The following is a 19,815-nucleotide window of genomic DNA, read 5'->3' as shown; positions in this document are numbered from 1 at the left end:
AATCTTTTATTTTTTTCTTTTGAATACCATCTGGTCCCAGAAGAGAAAAGCCTTTTATTTTGCTCTAGACACCAATGCATGCTTTCAGCTTTGGGCTGTCTTCTCAGTTTCTGGTCTTTGGATGGCATGATGCTCTAATTATTATTGTCTGCTATTATGATCACGGTTTAATTGTTGGTTTGCAGCTCGGGTAGCTTAGAGGGGGGCATTTGATAAAACAATTATTATTTTCTTATTGCCCTCTTCAATGTTACTGAGGATAATTGAAGCTGTATTCTCATTTGGGGACAGGAGTGATTTCTGACCCCTTCTCCCTGCAGCAGCTGTTCGTTCCCTTGCTGTTTTCCCCTGATGTAAAGATCTGCCGGCAGGACTTATATCGGTGCAGGGTCCACTGTGCTCCTGCAGCGGTGAACAGTTGACTGGGAGCATCTAAAGCCCTTTTGTCTTCTGGGGCCCGGATGGAGGCAAGTGAGATCAACATGTCAAGATGCCACGGATTGTTTACCTTTTCTTGTCTCTGCGAGGCTTTCCATGTGCAATGGATATCGATGCACCACCTATACGCAGGGAGGTGGGAATTATCCAAAAACCACCCAGCGTGTCCAAGCTTCCCTCAGACTGAGAGAATGGAGGTCACTAATCCCAGAAGTGAGCTTTGCCTGTGGGCAGCACTCAGGAGGGATGGACTCTTACTGCAAGAACCCGATACTCTCCTAGCTTCTTGGATGTGGGCTCTGATAGAAAAATCTACTGTTGCTGAAGCTCAATGTCATGCACCTTACATTGGCCTTGCATGGTACAGCCTCAGTAGTGGGCTGGTGGGAAGAGATGAGGGAACAAAACCCAGGTAGGGACACCCTTAGCTGGGGATCTGCTCGTGGCGGAGGGTGTATGGTGGAATGTGGAACTCTGGAAACATCATGAGGAAAAGGCTCATAGAGATCTGACTTGAACAGGGACATCCCACAGCTCAGGCATCCCTGCAGTTGCACCAGGCTGCAGCCAGCTGTGAAGTCCAGACCCTGACTCAGCAGAGCAAGCAGAGTCAGGGCAGCCCTGCAGGGCAGAGGGAGGCCCAGGGGCCCAGTGGGCCCTGTTATCTGAGCTGGCCCACTTACTGGAGTCGGACTGCAGGTTATCCTGTGTGCTCATGATGCAACCCAGAAACCAGACTTAGGAGACCACCGAGGCTGACACAAGACCTCTCCTTTGGCAGCCTCCTCCATCACTGCCCTTGGCCCTACCCCAGCCCCATGGAAGCTGGTCTCTAGGGTCACAGAAGCTGTGCCTTCCTTGCTTCTCTACAGCATGGATGTTATCCATCATCTGGGCCACCCCTCTAGGTCTCACTCAGCTGCACCCCATCCTTGGCCCTCCTGAAGAGCTTGTTTTTTCTTGGATGGACTCTCTGTCTCATCTACATCTTTGCACACCCTCTTTTCCTTCATTCCCTGTCCTTCTCACACTCCACCTCTGTCATCTGTGCCCATGTGTTCATCTTTCAGGACATAGCTCAGTCGCTACCTCCTCCTGGAGGCCTGGTGTCATCCCCTCGGCCCAAGTGAGGGACCTCTCTGTGCATATGTTTACTGTGGTATGCATCACACTGCCTTTAGGGCAGAAGGATGCCGTATTCCTATCTGCATCACTAGTACCTAGTGTGCTATGGTACCTACCATTTATTGATTGAATGTGTGACCATTTGTACCAATATAGGCTTAGAGAACCTAGAAGGCTGGATTTAGAGAATGTGAGACCACGGCTGCAATGTCCCCAGTTTCTCCTGGGTTTAGACTCACCAGATGGCTGTGGTCCAAGGTCTAAGTGACTAGATCCTAGCTCTTTGGTATTGACAGAGCATCAAGATACAGTTGTAAGATCTGTAGGCTAGATGTGGACAGTAAAGAGAGATGTCAGAACTTCCAGAGAAGTAGCCAGTCTCCTCCTCGGTACATAGGATTTGTTTAAATTACCTTTTCTGGAAGGGTGCATGGTTAGCAAGGACAGCGGGTGAGTTTGGCTGAACTATGGGGGTCTCCAGAAGCTGACTGAGCATTCATCAATCCAATCAAACAACATTCGCCAAGTGGTGAGGGTGGTCAGGTCAGTGCCAGGTTCCAGAGATGTTGAAGCAAAGGAGCTCAGCAAGACAGATGGGCCAGTGGGTGACTCTGATATACCAGGGACAGAGACAGGGAGCATCTCAGCAGACTGAGTGTAGGGAGGACATGGAGAAGCCTGTGGAAAAGTTTCTCTCCAGATTTTGAACGTCTACCAGCACACATCAGTCAGGTGTCTGTGAGTCTACTCAGGCTGCTGGAACAATCCAACTGGAGTTAAACAACAGGAATGTGTTTTCCACAATTCTAGAGGTTAGATGTTGCACATCAAGGTGTCAGTAGGCCCATACCCCCTCTGAAGTCTCTAGGGAAGAATCTCTTTCCTGTCTCGCTCCTGGCTTCTGCTGGGGGACAGCAATCCTTGGCTTGTAGATGCATCACTCCAGACTCCACCCCCATCTTCATAGGATCTTCTTCCCTGTGTCTCCTCTGTGTCTCTGTATCCAAATCTCCCTGTCTTTTCTCTTACAAAGATATCAGTCAGTGCATTTAGGATCACCCCTCCCCCAAGTTAGTGTGACCTCACCGTCACAACGTGATTACTCCTGATCCTGGCTCCAAACAAGGTCACAGGTGCCAGGAGTTAGGGCTCAACTATATCTTGGGGGGTGATGGTGGCAGAATTCAACCCAAAACAGGTGTTATGGGGACTCAAGGATCCTTACAGAAGGATCCAAAAAGAAGGCCCACAAGGAAGAGAATGAGAAGGGAGCTGGTGGAGAGAGAGGAGAATGGGGGAGGCGGCCGGGGCTGGTGGTAAGGGTCATGGAGTGCGCCCCCAGGAGTCTGACTTCATTCCATGGAGAAGAAGGAGTGACTGGCTCCGAGGAGTGGCCCAGGAAGACCTCCCTGGCCCAGGTGGGTTGGGGGATGGGAGGGGAACTAGACACAGGAGAGCTGGTTACTTTTCCTGCCTCTTTGCACACTGTTCCCCTCTTTCCATCCTCTTCCTCACCCTCAATTTCTTCATGCTTTGCTTTTCTTTCTTCAAAACTACTTTAAAGACACGTCCTCCTTGAAGCTCCCCTGATTCTTTTTTAAAAGAAGGTGGTGTAAAGGAAAGGCCTTTGGTCGCAGACAGTCATGGTTCCAAAGCTGACTCTGACCTTGCTTGGCCTTTAACCGCTCGAGTTGCTTCTGTTTCAGTTCCTCCCGTAGCAAAAATGGTGGAAACAGGATCCAAACTGCAGGGTTTTATGAGACTACAAGGCAATAAACGTGAAGTAGTTGGCACACAGGAGATTTTCTGCAGTGTTTAGTCTTTTTCTCTGGTCATTTGGTAGCACTTTATTTATCCCACTCCTTAGTACCTGTTGCACGTATTACTGAATTTTGTGTCTCCTCCAAAAAGCAGCAGCATCCTTCAGGACAAACACAGAGCCTCAAACATTTCCGCAGAGCCTGACACACAGCACACTACCTCCCTCTTCCCCAGAGACAGGCTGTTTCATGTCTGTGACCCAAAGAAAACAAACACACACACACAGGGTCAAAGCAAGGTAACTGTGGGAAGGAAGATCTTTCCATTCCTCCCTTCACTTCGGTACCTCCCACCTGGGGACGCAGTGGGGGCGGGGACCTCAAACTGTTTTTGCCATACAAAAGCCAAATAGACTTAATGTTCACCAGCAGGGGAGCTGCTCTGACAAACCCAAATGTCTGTTTTGGCCTGGAATTATCTCTATTGATCAGAACTTCTAGTTAACATTTATAGACTTTGATTTCTAAAAGATGAGAAAAGTATTCAGTAAGAGGCATAATAAATGTGGTCAGTTTGGCAAAACTGAGTCTTTCCCGGCTGCCATCAAGGATTTATAATAAGAGGGTTCACCAGCCCCCTGGAGCAGCCCCCTAGCTAATTTTCTGCATCTGCTGGAACCCTTGCCAATTTGGTCTTACCTGGGCAGCAAGAGAGATCTTAAAATGGAAATCAGAGACCGTCAGGCCTCAGCTTTACATCTTTCCATGACTCCTCTCTGCTCATAGAGTCAAATCCAGGCTTCTTCCCAGCTGCCTTGGCCTAGGCCTGCCTCCCCTGGCCCAGCTTCCACCCTGGGGACTTTCACATGCCCTGGGCTGGTTCCCTTTGGGGCCTTCGCACTTTGCTGCCCTTTATGCACAGAGAGCTTCCCCGCACCTCCCACCCCGCCTGCTCTCCACATGGCCACCTCTCTTTGAGCCTGTCCTCTTGCTTAAACGCCACCTTCTCAGAAAGGTCTTCCCCAGCCACTCCATCCAAAGTGGTGGCTCTGCCTCAGCACTCTGCTATTTTCTTCCCCATCTCCAGAAGCTCCTGGAAGGTGGCACCCTGTCTGTCATCATCACAGCACTCAGCACAAAGGAGGGTTTAAATAGATTAACACACTATAAGAGGTTTGGAACTCCAGCCTCCTTCCTTCCTCCTGGGAGCCAAGTTGTATTGTTTCTGCACACAGAGGACCCGGCTCCTCCCTCCCCTTCCCTGCACTCTTCTCCACAAGGTCAATGCCAACCAAGCCTTTGACTTTGATCATCAGATCAGCTAAGCCAAATGCATGAACTAATGTTTTTAATCCATGGTCTTAAATACCAGCCCTTGATCTTTGGCATGATGCACATGTAGACTACTGGTTATTGATAGAGCCCCCACTGCCTGTGCCTGGCACAGCCATAGCCTATTCCTCCCTGCAATATGGGCAGCAGCATCAGGGGAAAGAGTAGAAAGAAGCACTAAGGCCTGACCTGTATGGTTATTAAGTAACAGTAATTCTGGCTCACTCTCTAACCAGCCCTTGACCTGGGACAAGCTTCTTGCCCTCTCAGAGCCTCAGTATTCTCATTGTTGAAAGATGAGATGGACGCTCCCTACACAGTACAGGGGCTTGCATGGACTCAGTGGGGTAATGTGGGAGTGCCTATGTATAGTGGTTGTTATAGAAACATGTTTTCTTTCATTTCTACTTAATCTCCACATTCTGGCTTTTCTCAACTTCCCACCAGATGGAGATTTCATTCATTCATTCATTCATTCAGTGACTTATCCACTCAATCCTTCACCTCAGGGACTTCAAATGGTCTCTAGAGTTGGTCTCTACCTAGAAGAGGGTAAAGCCCAAACTCGGGTGGCTAATTCGGAAGTCCTCATCCTCTTCTCTCTCTCAGTTCAGCTCTATTCTCTGTGACATCCTAATACCACATCAGACTCAAGTATGTAGCTGCCTTTCTTCCCAGACACCTTCATCTCCTCTCTGCCCTGGGTCTTATATTATTAAATCCCAAGGAAACACACATCTTTCCATGCCACCCAAACTTCAGGTCTCTTTTCCTCCCTCCTGACAAGTGCAGGCTTTGCATTCAACCTTCCTTTTCTGAGAGCACATGCAGAACACACTTGAGCTTGGTCCCCACTTTCACAGTACATTGAGCAACAGAGAAGGCAGAGAAGGAAGGGGCAGCTGGGCACAGTAGTGAGCATGCCCACACTTCACATAGCTCTTGGTATTGAGGAATCCCACCTATACCTGAAATTAAATCTATCTCACAATGGAGCCCAAACCCATAAACCTATAGACTGCAAAGAATGAATTTAACAAGAAATGTGCAAAAGAACCATGAAACTTTGCCAAAGTACATAAACTAAGTTAAGATATCTGCAGTGTCCCTGACTGGCAAAATTAGTCACATAAAGACATCAGTTGTCCCCAAATTAATTGATAAATGTGTGCGATTCCAATTAAAATCTCAATAGGATTTTTGTTTTTTGAACTTGATCACTGTAAGGTGCATCTGAAATAGTAAATTGGGGAAATTAGTTAAGAAATGTTGAGGAAAAACTATGAAAGAGTACTTGTCCCATAAGGATATTAAAATTTGAGAATATGGAAACTTCACTAAGCCGAGTGGCCATGTTCCTGGTACCACAAGTAGAGTCCAGCGTAGGCAAATGAGGGAGCCCTGGAACTGGGAGGAAAGTCTAGAAATGGGCCACAAGCAAGAGGACATTTCGACCCAGTGGGGAGGATTACTTAGTTATGAGCGTGTCTTCATTTCACAGGTTTTTCACTAGCACCATCCACAGTCAGGCACATCGTAGGCACTGGGCCTATAACAATAAGACCTGGTCTCGCACTCATGAAAACTTTGTTCTAGTTAGGGAGAGGAAGAATAAACAAATGTATATACTAAGTGTAAACTGATAAACGGTAAGGAGGGAGTAAGCAGATATAGACAGGTGTGGAACAACTGAGTGTCCCCTTGGAAAAATAATGAAGTTAACATATGATAGCATTCATATGAAAGTGTGGGTGATCATATATTGGTTTCATAATAGTACTGAGTACGTTGAATATTTTTCTTTCCACTCTTGAGATAAAACACAACTATAGCCCAGAATGAAGGAGGGAAGAGGAGGGCAGGGGGAGGGGATGGTGGTGGCCGGGGGAGGGAGGGTAATCGGTGGAACCTTACCTGTTGTGCATATTGCAAGGGTGCATGTCAAATTTATTAAGAGTAGAGTCTAAATGTCTTAACACAACAATTAAGTAAGTGAAGTGAAGGCTATATTAACCAGTTTAATGTAAGCATTCCAAATTGTATATAAAATCAGCACTTTGTACCCCATAAATGCAGTAATGTACACAGTTCTGATTTAATTTTTAGAAAAAGAAAAAATGAAATGATACAAATTCTGGAAAAATATTAAAAGTTTTGTTTTTCAATCATTTTGCAGGTGAAAGTTTGGCCAAGCATAATCTGATACCTAGTATCCTTGAATGAAAGGATTAACATATATGATTACATAAAATGAATGATTTTTATACCAAAATAGACACCATACACAAAACTTAAAGAGAAGAAAAGTCACCATTACCAGACGCTAGGAGAAAATATTAGCAACAAATATGTCATGCGAAAGAGAAAACAAAATATATAAAGATAAATAAGTCATAATGTATAATTAAACAGAATTTTAAAAGACCAGTAACTCAATTAACATGGTTAAAGGGTATGCAGACATATAAATGCCCAATAAATATGTGTGAAAATACCCAACTTTACTAAATTGTGTAAACTCACCATGCCAGTGAGATTTCATTTTGGTGTAGCGGATGGGGGAGTATTTTAGTATAGCATATATTTACAACATCATAATATCTGATGTTGGTGAGTTGGAGAGGATAGTATTATTAATACTGTTTAGTGGAGACATAAATTGGTACAATCACTTGAGAGGATATTTAGCATTATTTATTTAAAAATTTTAAACAGATACCCTTATTCCCCCTAAAATTATTCCTCCAAGTGAACTGGAACATTAACTGAAATGGGCAAAGCTACATAAAGATGGAAATGTTCCTTGCAGTTTTATATAAAATAGTGAAATATAATAGCGTCCATTATATAGTATTACGTGAAGAAAGTTGCATAAAGCTGTGTAAAATATAGTCTCATCTTGAGGGAATAATATATATGTGTGAATCTATTATATATATGATTTGGGAGAGACTTTTAAAAATTGAGTATATCTGTGTATTGATCTCCTTTTTCTGCCTTGAGCATGTCTTATTTTTAAAATTTAAGAAGCTATTTTTGAAAAGAGATAGTGATAAAGGAATGGGATCCTAGAGCAGAAAAAAAGACAACAGTGGAAAAACTGGTGAAATCCAAATACCGTCTGGAGTTTGGCTGGTAGTAGCACACCAGCGTCCGTTTCTTGGCTGTGACGAATGTGTGATACCATGGAAATGTGAGATGTTCGCAATGCAGAGATGGTGAACCAGGGTCTCTGGGAATTCTCTGCATTGTCTTTGCAACTTTTCTGTAAATCAAAACTTATTCCACAGTAGAAAAACTGAAAAACAGTGAGACAGTCACCCAGGCTCGTAGCCAAGGCATTTTTGGCTGCCGGAGCCTTTGGTCCCAGAAGAATTCCGGTCACTGCTGAGCTGTCTTGCTCTGAGAGCTCTGCCTGTGGCCTGCAGGCCTCCCACCGGGAGACCCCTGCCTGGCTTCCTGAGGTCAGCAGGGACTATAGGGTCTCGCTTTATGGGAAAACTGAAGTGCAGTCTCACTTCTGCCACCACTGCGGCTGGGCTGGCTTCTCAGAGACTCCACAGATGCCCCTGCCCTCCAGCCCCAGTGGTGTTTCTACTTACATATTTTGCCCACCCCAGACCCTGCCTTCTCGTCATCCCCTTCCAATCTGTAATGGTCAGGATATGGCGCTTAGGAGCGAGGCTGCATAGGGGTGCAGAGAGGGGTGTGGTCTGACAGCAGCGCAGAGCTTGTCATGATAAACAACACGCACAAAATCCATGTCCCCTTGCCCTGTCCCCATTGCTAGTGGCCCTGGGAGGAAGGAGCTGGCCAGATCCTGCCTTCTCTTGCTTTCTCCTGGACAGGCAACCCCTGGGGGGAAGGGGCTGAGCCTGGGGTGACCTCTGGGGGGAAGAAAGGGGCTGAGCCCAGGGTGACCTCCGCCTCTTCTCCACACAGGCTCCACTTCCTGGTGTTCGACACGGAGGAGGTCCACGACGTGCTACGCATCTGGGACGGGCCGGTGGAGAGCGGGGTCCTGCTGAGGGAGCTGAGCGGCCCGGCCCTGCCCAAGGACCTGCACAGCACCTTCAACTCGGTGGTTCTGCAGTTCAGCACCGACTTCTTCACCAGCAAGCAGGGCTTTGCCGTGCAGTTCTCAGGTCTGTGCGTACCCCCACCCCCACCCCCGTGATGCCCGCCTCTGCTGCTCCCTCCTTTCCCCCGGGCCTCCACCGTAAAGATATTTACAGTGCCTGTGCTACAGGCCTGATACATGGTTAGCTTTTGCTTGTTCAAATAGCCATGCTGAGCTGACTGTGGCGGGGAAGACAGGCGGGTTAATAGACACTAGCCTGCAAATTGGTGAGTATCCGGATGGAGAAATACAGGCGTCACAGTCAGCTCGGAGCAGGGGAGCAGTGAGTAAGTCATTCTAGGAAAGACGATGTCCAGCTCAGACCGGAAGGATGAGTGGAAGTCACTCAAAAAAAGGATGTGTTTGACAGAGGGAATAGTGACCTGTGACGCAGAGAGGTGCCTCTGAGTTGGACTGTGCAGGGTTTGTACACCCCTATTAGATAGAAAAGACGAAGAGGGGCATCCAAGGTGCATGGACGAGTGCAGCCGTGGGAATGGGGGTTCCAGAAGTGGAGGGTTGTCCCTGTGGCTGAGACACAGGGGGCAGGAGGGATGCGTGCAATACCAGTGGACAGTCTGTGAGGCACGTCTGCGAAAGAGCTGACCCAATGTGCCACACGCTTGGGTTCTCACTTTTGGGCAGGTCTCAGTTAAGGACTGGAAGCTGCACATGAGTAATTATGTGCTGCAGGAGCTAATTGTGGAGGACCGTGGTGAGGAGCTGCCCAGAGTGGTGCTCAAGCATCCATACACAGTCGAGGATAATGTACGTGACCAGTCCTCCCCTCCCTGGCCTGCATCACCTCTTCTCTTCTAAAGTGCATCTCCCTTCACTCCTCTCTGTGTATGTTTATTATACAGCAGCTGTCTGCATTACCATCTCCTTACTCCACGGAGGGGGAGTTTCCATGGTGATTCCAGAGCTGGTCTGCATGGCACCTCTGCCATGGCTTTGCCCCCACACTGTCTCCTGGTTGGTGTAGCCACTGAGGCTGGTGGGGGCAGGCCTGCCCCTGGCACCACTGAGGCTGTTATAGGGCTGCAGATCCCACTTCCAGCTCTTTTATGCATCTGTCTTCTCCGCAGAGATGAGCATTTAGCAGCGTGGGGAGCAGACGAGGGTCTCCAGGATCACACGCGTTTATACTTATTAACTTGTCCATTTAACACTCATTCGAGCTTCCAGCCTAGCATTCCTAGTCTACTCCCATGAGTTCCCTGGAATATTAATTGAATATTAATTGGTGTTGCAAGAAAAAGAAGTTGGCATGATGAAGTAGTGTCAGGAAGGAGCTCTGCTTGAGACTATCTATAGTGTGGGACGCCGGGAAGACGTTGGCTGTGCTGATGCAGATAAACTCACAGATCAAACTCCATATTTGATCATGGATGACTTTTCTCAAGGCCATCTCAGGAGACTAGCATTTCGCAGGGCAAACTTTGGAAGTTGCTGGGATAAGCAATGGAAGATTCTCCCAGCAGAAAGGAGGGTAGAAGGCTGAAGAGACTGCTCAGTGCACTCTCTGGGGAAAGGCGTATTATGAATAATTAAAGCCAAACATAGATTTTCTCCAGCTAAGGGTATGGCTTTAAAAAACAAAAAGCTCATACTTGTACTGACAAATTCCCCTACCGGTTTGCATTATCCAGCTTCCGCTGCATCCTCAGTGCAGCCACGTGGGACGGAGTATCTGGGTGCTGCCCTGCGCTGTGCTCAGGCTGCTTTTTCAGGCCTTGTCCAGCTCACAGACACTCTAGTCATCCTCCAGGATCCATCTCAGGGGCACCGCCTTCCATTTCCCCATTCAGAACGTGTTGCTGTAGCCAGTGGCACCCGGCACTTCTGTATCTCCACCTCATTGTCACTATCAGGCATTCGGCCTCATTTTGAAGCTGACCATCTACTTGCCAGCCCTTGGAGAGTCAAGGCTATGCCATACCTCCTGGACCCCCTCAGAATGTATGTATGCAGCAGGTGCTCACTCACTGCTTAGTGAACAAATATGCACATGCAGATATGAACACATGAATAGGTGGTTTTCTGTCACACAAGGGTTTCCTTGGACAAGGTGCCCTGAGCATTGCTTAGGCCCATGCAGGGTGATGTGGTCAAAGCTACCTAGCCAGGGCTCCAGAAAGGCCGTGACAGCCTGGCCCCATGTTCTGGGCATAACCAAGGCTCGGGAAAGGTCACCTTCCCTGTTGCTGTCATCAGTTAGCAAATACCAGGGCTACTCTAGGGAAGAGGGAATGGCTTACCCCATGTTAACTTGATAGTGTGTGTTTGACAGGGGATTGTACAGAAATGCCAGGGACGATTAGTGCAGCCTTGACTTTATTAAGTAAACATGACTGTGTAACATCTAACATCCTGTCTGTACCACGTGAATCCAGCCTTTCCCTGGGTGCTTTGCCAAGCAGCTCAAATGCAGGAGCATTAAGGAGGGAAAGTGAGAATTAAAAAAGGTGAGCAGGAAGCATAATCACCGCCATCTATTGGGGGGCACCACGCTAAGGTCTCCACAACCTCAGCCCCTATAATTTTCACAAAAACCATAAGGTAGGGGCATCATTATTAATCCATGTTGCAGATGTGGGCTCTGAGTTTCTCATACAAGGTCATCTAGTAAATAAGTAACAGTGCCTGCATCAAAATGCAGGTGTCTGATTCCTAAACCCAGGCTCTTAATCATTGTACTTGATTGCCTTCCACATAAATAATCTTTCCAAGTATGGTCAGAACAGTGAGATTTTTTTTTTTTTTTTTTGTAGAGACAGAGTCTCACTTTATCACCCTCAGTAGAGTGCCATGGCATCACACAGCTCATAGCAACCTCCAACTCCTGGGCTGAAGCGATTCTCTTGCCTCAGCCTCCCAAGCAGCTGGGACTACAGGCACCCGCCACAACGCCCAGCTATTTTTTGGTTTGCAGTTCAGCCGGGGCCGGGTTTGAACCCGCCACCCTCGGTATATGGGGCCGGCGCCTTACCGACTGAGCCACAGGTGCCACCCAGAACAGTGAGATATTTTTATTCTAGGGAATCATTTACATGTGTACAGTGCACTGTAAAGCTAGACATGAAAGCTAAGTCTGTATTTTTTAATTGGGAAGGAAAATGATGGATGCTTATTTGACTTTATAAATTCGGTAAGTGTCAGATGGTGATGATTTGTTCATTCATTCATTTATTCAACAAATATTTACCGAGCACTATTGTGTGCTGAGCTCTGCTCCAAGCCCTGGGGATACAGTTGGGAAGCAATACAGCCAAAGACTCTGTTCTGTAGAGATACACAAGTGATATACAATACAGAGGCAAACAAATAAATTGGCAAGGCTGTTACGGATTTTGCTGTTAAAAGAAAAAAGCAGGATAATACAATAAAAATTGATGGAAGGGAGTTAAGGGAGTAAACCCAGAAGACGGTGAACAAAGAGGCCTGTGTAAGGAGGTGACATTGGAACTTCCAACCGAATGACAAGATGGAGTGGATATAAAAATAACTGTGGCAAGCTCATTCCAGGCAGAAGGACCAGCATGTGCAAAGGCCCTGCGGTGAGGAAGGGAAGCAGAGACTGAGCTTGCTGTCTTAGAAGATTTTACAGATGTGCCTGGAGCATAGTAATAGCAGATCATTGGTGGTATTAATGATTAAAGCTGGATAAAGCAAAGGATGGGTTTTTAAAATGTCATCTTGAAAGAGGGGAGCTTAAGCTAGGATACCATATACCAAGGTTGGGAAACATTTTCTGTGAAAGACTAGATGGTAAATATATTCAGGCTTTGTGGGCCATACAGTCTCTGTCATAACAACTCAACTTTCCCATCATAGCACAAAAGCTACAATAATGTGTGAGTGTGCCTGTCAATAAATAAATAAAGTTCCAATAAAACTTTATTTACAAAAGTAGGCACCAGACCAGACTTGGCTGTGGGCCATAGTTCTCTGTACTTGCCTTAAGTGTTACTGAGTATAAGGTGTCAGGTGCTATATCCAGACTCACACACAATCCTAGGTGCTATAATTAGTGACATCAGTGTTTACAGTTACCCTAGGCCAGTGCTTCTCAAACTTTTCCACTGAAGTCCTCCTAATAGTGGAAGAGAATGGGTGCATATCCCCAGATGGTCTGGAGGGAATAGCAAGCATAAAACCTCCTTGAGCCTTCGTGTTTTTGCTTAGAAACTGATAGGAATTTCACATTCTGCTTTAAAATAAGTAATTTTGCCTAGTGTAAAAGTAACTTTTCCTGAAATTTTTGAGAAGACTTACTGACACTCCAAGCAAATGAGCAGTATTTGTCCTTTGGCATCCAGAACTTTCGTATTTATCCTTTGGCATCCAGAACTTTCTGCTGACCACAGTTTGCAAAGGGTGACAGAGCCGCCCAGGCCCTGATGTCAAATCTGGGCTTCGAAGGCAGCTGGGTTCGTTGCAGCTGCCTTGGAATCCTTTCTCTGGTCTTAATCTTACACGATTTCCTCTGGTGTGTTTTCTCATGCTGCATGTTTTCGTTTGTTTTCTCATTCATTCTGTATTCATTTATTCCTCTCTGTTATCATTCATCCAGTGTTTGATTATAAAACACCTGCTCTGTGTTAGTTGAGGTTAGGAACTAGACCATAAGCAAATCCAAAATTCCTGAGTATTTTGGATTTTTAACCGACCTCAGCTGCTTATGTTTCTTTTGAACTCTGCTCTGCCACTTGCTATGAATATCTGATTTTTCTTCAAACGTGGTTTCGGCCCGATGGATCCTTGATGGTTTGCCCTTCCAAGAGACCGCATAGTCATCACCTGACCTCAGTAACTCCCTGCAACTTCCCGCCCACTGCTCAGCATTCAGGCAAGACAGCTCTCAAACTCCTTTGCAGACCCTCCTGATTGAATACATAAAGTCTAGGCTTAATTATCTCCTCTCTCCCTCATACTGATCGCAGTCACATTATACAGAATTGCAACGTTTATGTAACAATGCTATAGTCTTAAATCAAACTGAACTCAATTCTGCAATCATAGCAGTGCAATCAAGCTTAACTCATAGTATCTCGTGACAGTGGGTGACAGTGATGGTGAGGCTACAGGTAGAATGGTGGTAGTGATGGGGTGAGAGTAACAGGTGCAATCACAGTGGCAGTGGAAGCAGTGACAGTAACAGGAGTGAGAATCATGGTGCTGTTGCCACAGCCACTGCCAACGCTGTAGAGGTGACAGTGGTCGGTGGCAGCAGTGGTACTGGTGAAGGCAGTCAGCCATGGTAACGAGCTGGATGCCTCTTGTCTGGCAGACCCTGAGGCAACTCCACTCGCCCTTCTACTTTCTTGCCACAGTGTCCACAGCAACGTCCTGCAATGACCCTGGGGTCCCGCAGAATGGGAGCCGGAGTGGTGACAGTTGGGAAGCCGGGGACTCCACAGTGTTCCAGTGTGACCCAGGCTACGCGCTGCAGGGAAGTGCGGAGATCAGCTGTGTGAAGATCGAGCACAGGTTCTTCTGGCAGCCCAGCCCGCCGACGTGCATCGGTACAAAGCCCCTGCGATGCGCTCTGCCATTTGGGCCCACGGTTGTGAGCTTTAGGCCCCTCCACACGGGACAGGCTGCGTCCTGAGCCTGGGGCCCAGAGAATTAGAACAGATGAAAGTCATAGGAAAACCCAGTTTGCTCATCTTTGCACACATGTGTGCCCACACACACATTCACACGCTCACACTGAACACACATGCAACACTACAGATTCTTCACTTGCTATAATGAGCCCAAAGATTTCCAAGCCTGGCAGGTTGGTTCCTTTCTCTCTGGGACAGTGAGTCACCGTGGGGAGTGAGGGTCAGCAGGCTCCCAATGGCCCGCTGCTACGTGCAGCACTAGCAGGACACCCACAGGCTCAGGGTGGAAAGAAAAGAAACTCCCTCTTCCCATTCTCAAGGAAATTATTGGTTACCTGGGTTTTGGTTCTTTAGATGGATCCTCAGTCTTAAAACCTCCCCATTTGACAGATGAAGAAATGGAGGCCTTGAGACTTACCCAAAGTTGTGTCACTTGGAAGGGGTGGGACCTGAATAATTCCTCACTACTAAAGATGGGAGGTGGGGACAGGAAAGAAAGAAACAAAACAAACCCAGGTGCTCTCTCCCCTATGGCTTTTCTGCTCAGGCTAAATAACGAATGCGTTTCCCTCCGGTGTCAGCACTGGCCGTCAGGAGACAAGCAGTGGTCATTGAAGCCTTCCCGTGAGCCTGCCCCACACTGGGCATTTACTTAGATAACCTCATTTAACTTTCTCGGCCAGCTCTCTGAAATTAGCACCATTTCCTCATTTACACTTGTGGAAACTGAAACTTAGACAAATTTGGATATCTTGCCCCAAATCCCAGAGCTACGATACAGCAGAGCCAAGATTCACACCCGCACCAGTCTGAACGCAAAGCCTCCCATCTTCCTCCCTCCCACGCCGCCTCCCCCGCTGGAGACGGTGCCAGGGACTTCCCAAGGCACCCTCAGCGGTGCCCATGCTGGCCGCCCCTCTCTTCAAGCAGGCCAGATGGGAGGCACTGTCCTGCAGCTAAGGTCTGGCCTTTCCTAGTCATGCTTCTGAGACACTAACTCCTGTTCCCAGTGGGAATTAGAAGTCACCTAGATTTGCGGGGCAGGAGTGTGGCGAGTGTGTGGGGCCAGGAGGCTGATATCTCCATTCCAGAACCAGCTTGGCTCTTAGCTATGTGTTGTACCATATAGGCAAGAGCGCGGGGTAGTGAAGGAGACAGATCAGGTTTAGCTTCTGGCTCTGCCATTTACGAGTTCCGTGGCCTTGGGATAATTGCTTCAACACTCTGAGCCTGAATTTGCTCATCTGTGCAGGTAAATACACTTCCCTTATGGCCTTGTGGGGGAGTATCCACAATCTCAAGAAATACCATAGTAACTTCCCTCCATCCCTTCTCCTTTCAAGTTTTGGGAATCACTTCCCTTTCCTATACCAGAATTCCAGCTGGCCATGGAAATTCTGGCGAGGCCCAGGAGGGGCTCAGATGACTTCTGAGGCCCCTTCCAAATTTAGCGTTCTGCGAGGCTGCGAGGCCTTAGATATTTTACAGAAAAGCAGGTCCTGGGAGGAGACTGTCCCAGGAGGAGAGGAGGGCTGCGCTGTGTTAAGCAGGTGAGAGCGGCAAGTGTGCAAGAGGCAGGGCAGAGAGGTTAATTCAGCTTCCACTGCCCATTCTTCTACACTCAGCTTTGGGAAATGTTCCTCAGGCAACAAAATAAATGCCTTTGCCTCTTCTCTGAAACAAACTAGAAATCCTAGTGACAAGCTTCTAATTTCCAGCTCCCTGGGCATCCTGCCATGAGGGGTCTAGCTGGCCCGGATAACCCTTCATTATAGGGAGGGAACACATGTTTATTGTCTCCCCATGATAGGCAAGGGGCTGGGCATTTTTAGCTCCATTATCACGATCGAAGTCACCATGTGGTGAGTGGAGCGCTCAGGATTCCAACCTCCTGGCTTCACGTCTGGCTTCAGCACAGCGTCTGCGTGGTCTGAGACAAAGTGCTTAACCTCTCTGTGCCTTAGTTTCTTCTCTAGTAAAATAGAGAATAGTACTAACCCCTCGTAGAGTTGTTTTGAGGATTAACAAAGAAAATATTGCAAAGCACTTAGAACTGTGCCTGGCTCATAGTAAGCACTGTTAGAAGCCATTGTCACTACTATTCTTTTGTAGTATTTTACAGATGAGGAAATGGAGGCTCAGAGGTGGGTGGCTTGCCCAAACTCACACAGCCAGTGGATGGCTTATCAGAATTTGAACCCAGGACAGTGTGACTTCCAAGTCAATCCCTTTTTCACAACTGTAAAGCATACTTTATGGCCATCTGGAAGGGTCAGCAGGGTGTGTCCACTCCCATTGGGATAGCCAAGGTTTAGTAGGTTCAGCTGGACCCCTTGAGCAGCCCTGAGGGGCGGGAGCCCTCCTGCTGGTGAAGCAGCCCAGGAGTCCATCCAGGGCCTTGGGACACAGTGCAGCTCGTGCTGAGGTCCTGAGCGGGAAGCAGAAGCCTGGTGTCAGGGAGCATTTGGCAGAGGCAGAGGCCCAGAACCTCAACAAACTGAGAGCATTTAGGGGGTTGGCAGGGGAATATCAGGAGCAGTGGCAGAAACACGCAGACTCCCCTGTCTGTGGCAAACTTGCTCCCAAGCCCTTGAGCTGGCAAAGGGAGGTCAAGCCTGGTGATCCTTGCCCAGGACAGAGGCCACATTGTGCCCCCAGGGAAGATTCCCCCAGGAGGGGGGAAATGCCATGACACAGGCTTTCTGCTCCCAGTGGCTGCGCTGGACTCTGTTTCTAGGCTGGCCTGGACAGGGCCACTCTCTGGGCTGGACAATGGAGTCTTGTTTTGCTCAGTACAAGATTCTACCCTGGTGGTACAGGCCTCTGGGCAGTCCCAGTTATCCAGACTTCGGCGAGTGGGATACAGTCAGACCTGACACATGAAGCCAGCCTCGCTCATAGAAGCTCTCACAGCTGGGGCCTCTCCCCTGCTGGCCTGCAGGGAGGAACACTCCTCCTCTCCTCCGACCACCACTGACTAAGGCAGCAGGGAAGCGGAAAGTGTCAGACTCTGGAGCAGACTGCTGCGGGTTTGAAACTCAAAGTGACTGGGCAAGTTACATAACCTCTCTGAGCCTCAGTTTTATCCTTTACAAATCAGGAAGAAGAATTCAGAGTCCACTGAGTTATTCATGAGACATCAATGAAATAATGTGTCTAAAATGTCGTTTGTCGCATCTTACTCGTAATAGGTGCCTACTGAGTATTTCTGGTACTCAGGTTGGTACTGGAAATATATATTTCCCAAGGAGAAAAACACACTGCTCATGACCACTCAGGTTTTATGTTCGATCATGTCCAACTTTTATAGCCTGACCTGAGCACCTGTCATTTTTTTTTCAAGACTCCGTTAGGGACTGACCCAGCCCTTTAAGCCTCACCCTGAGTAAAAGCCACAGCGTGAGGCAATAAAGCTCAGCTCTACCACAACCAAGTGGCTGCTGCTCTTAACTTCCATGCTTGGATATAGGCCCTGGCTTGCACCCCCATCCTGGATCCATCCTCATCCTGGATTTTCCGGCCACCCCTTAAATGGCTCTCTGTGCCTGCTGTGGGCTCACTGTTTGCCAACTCCACTCCCGATCCCTGACGGTGCCCTGTGGTTTTGAGACCGAGTCATATTCATAGTCTTCTAAGCCCTCTTTTCCTGTTAATGACCCCAGGCACTGCCCAGCTTCTACTCTGTCCAACCCTCACGCCACAGTGCAACAGCCTCAGCCTTTTAGGGAGAGACCTGACTCAGGATGTAGGGGGGCTGCCCAGAAGGTCCCCAGGTGAGTGGGCTGCTGAATCACTTGGCCACTCCCTTCCTCCCCACCTGCTTGAAAGACCTGTCAGCTCAGGGTAGGCAACCGCTGTGGACTAATTGGGGATTTGTCACATCTCCACACAACTGAGGTACACCACACTCTTGGACAAGGCCTTTTGGAAAGTTGAATGGCATCTGCAGCCTGAGCAGATGCCAAGAGCACTGGCAGGGTTGGAGACTGGCTGCGCTTGGCAGGTGAACATGACCATGTTTTCTGCTCCTCCTGACAAGGAGTGCGCTGGAACTTGCCGTAAATACCCACAAAGCTCACCTGGAAACTGGAGGTGAAGACGTGAAAGGAGACTGTGTATTTCCTATGACTGAAGACAGTGATAGCTCTGTATATTGACTACACCAAATGCTTTATCAGACATGTCCAATATCCTTACCCCTACCCCACAAAGAAGTTAGGTCTCTTTTTAGAATAGAGGAAGGATACTAAGGTCCAGAGAGGTTAGGTAAATTCCCAAAGATCACCCAGCCAGGAAGTGACAGAACCAGGGTTTTAAAAATAATAAAAATGTATTGACACTAAACATAAAATTACCCATTTTTTAATGAACAATTTAGTGGCACTTGGGACATTCAAAATGTTGTGAGACCACCACAGCTATCCCACTAACAGGCCCAGCACTCCAAAGTGAAACTCCATCATTCTGTTCCCCACCCCTCAGCCCCTTGAGCCTGTCGGACTCATCCCCTCTACCGTGCCTTACCAATGCCCATCAAACCATGAGCAGGGGCTCGGCGCCCATAACGCAGTGGTTACGGTGCCAGCCATGTACACTGAGGCTGGCGAGTTCAAACCCAGCTCTGGCCAGCTAAACAACAATGACAACTGCAACCAAAAAATGGCCCAGCATTGTAGCAAACACCTGTAGTCCCAGCTATCTGGGAGGCTGAGGCACAAGAATCACTTAAATCCAAGAGTTGGAGGTTGCTGTGAGCTGTGACACCTCAGCACTCTACTGTGGGCAACCTAGTGAGACTCTGTCTCAAAAAAACAAAACAAACAACCAAAAAGTGTGAGCAGGTGAAGGGGACAGCCTTGCCCCTCTCTGTCTCTCTTTTCAGCTCCCTGCGGGGGAGACCTGACGGGACCATCAGGAGTCATCCTGTCACCAAATTACCCAGAGCCTTACCCACCAGGCAAGGAGTGTGACTGGAAAGTGACCGTCTCACCGGACTACGTCATCGCCTTGGTATTTAACATGTATGTACCTTTCCCCTGGGTGGGAGACAAAGGGTTCAGAGCAGCTAGTGGGGTCGGGACGGGTCTCTAGGTGAGTACGACAGGCTGTGATGTGAGCAGAGGCCTCAGTTCTGTGGAAGTGAGGAGGGTGGGTACGTGCCAAACACTGTTCTCCATGGTTTCACACGTATCATCTTACTCAATCCTCCCAATCATTTATGAAGTAGCTGCTGTGTTTTCTGTCTTGTCTCCGAAGATGCCAAGGTTCAGAGAGGCGAAGCGTGCTGCCCACGTCCTGCCCGCTGCGTGGCCCTCTGCTCCCCGCGCTCTGCACATTCCCACCGTGTGAACAGACCCGGGCCCGTCCTCGGCCTGGCTCTTGGGCTCTTTCATTCCGCTTACAGGCGAGCTCTTCAAAAGAACCGCCT

At 48.1% G+C, this 19,815-nt stretch overlaps 1 protein-coding gene across 1 annotated transcript in view; it reads left to right on the top strand.

Annotated features, from left to right (window-relative positions):
- Positions 1 to 19,815, top strand: part of CSMD2 (CUB and Sushi multiple domains 2) — a 580,815-nt gene that overhangs the window by 442,330 nt on the left and 118,670 nt on the right. The window contains exons 26-28 of the mRNA XM_053576806.1: positions 8,598 to 8,800; positions 14,112 to 14,303; positions 19,270 to 19,408. Of these exons, the coding sequence (XP_053432781.1) occupies positions 8,598 to 8,800; positions 14,112 to 14,303; positions 19,270 to 19,408 (534 nt within the window). The remainder of the gene's footprint in view (positions 1 to 8,597; positions 8,801 to 14,111; positions 14,304 to 19,269; positions 19,409 to 19,815) is intronic.

Source organism: Nycticebus coucang, chromosome 22 (assembly GCF_027406575.1).
Source record: "Nycticebus coucang isolate mNycCou1 chromosome 22, mNycCou1.pri, whole genome shotgun sequence".
NCBI classification, from domain to species: Eukaryota; Metazoa; Chordata; class Mammalia; order Primates; family Lorisidae; genus Nycticebus; species Nycticebus coucang.
The sequence above is the reverse complement of the archived record's forward strand: the minus strand, read 5'-3'. Positions and strand labels throughout refer to the sequence as shown.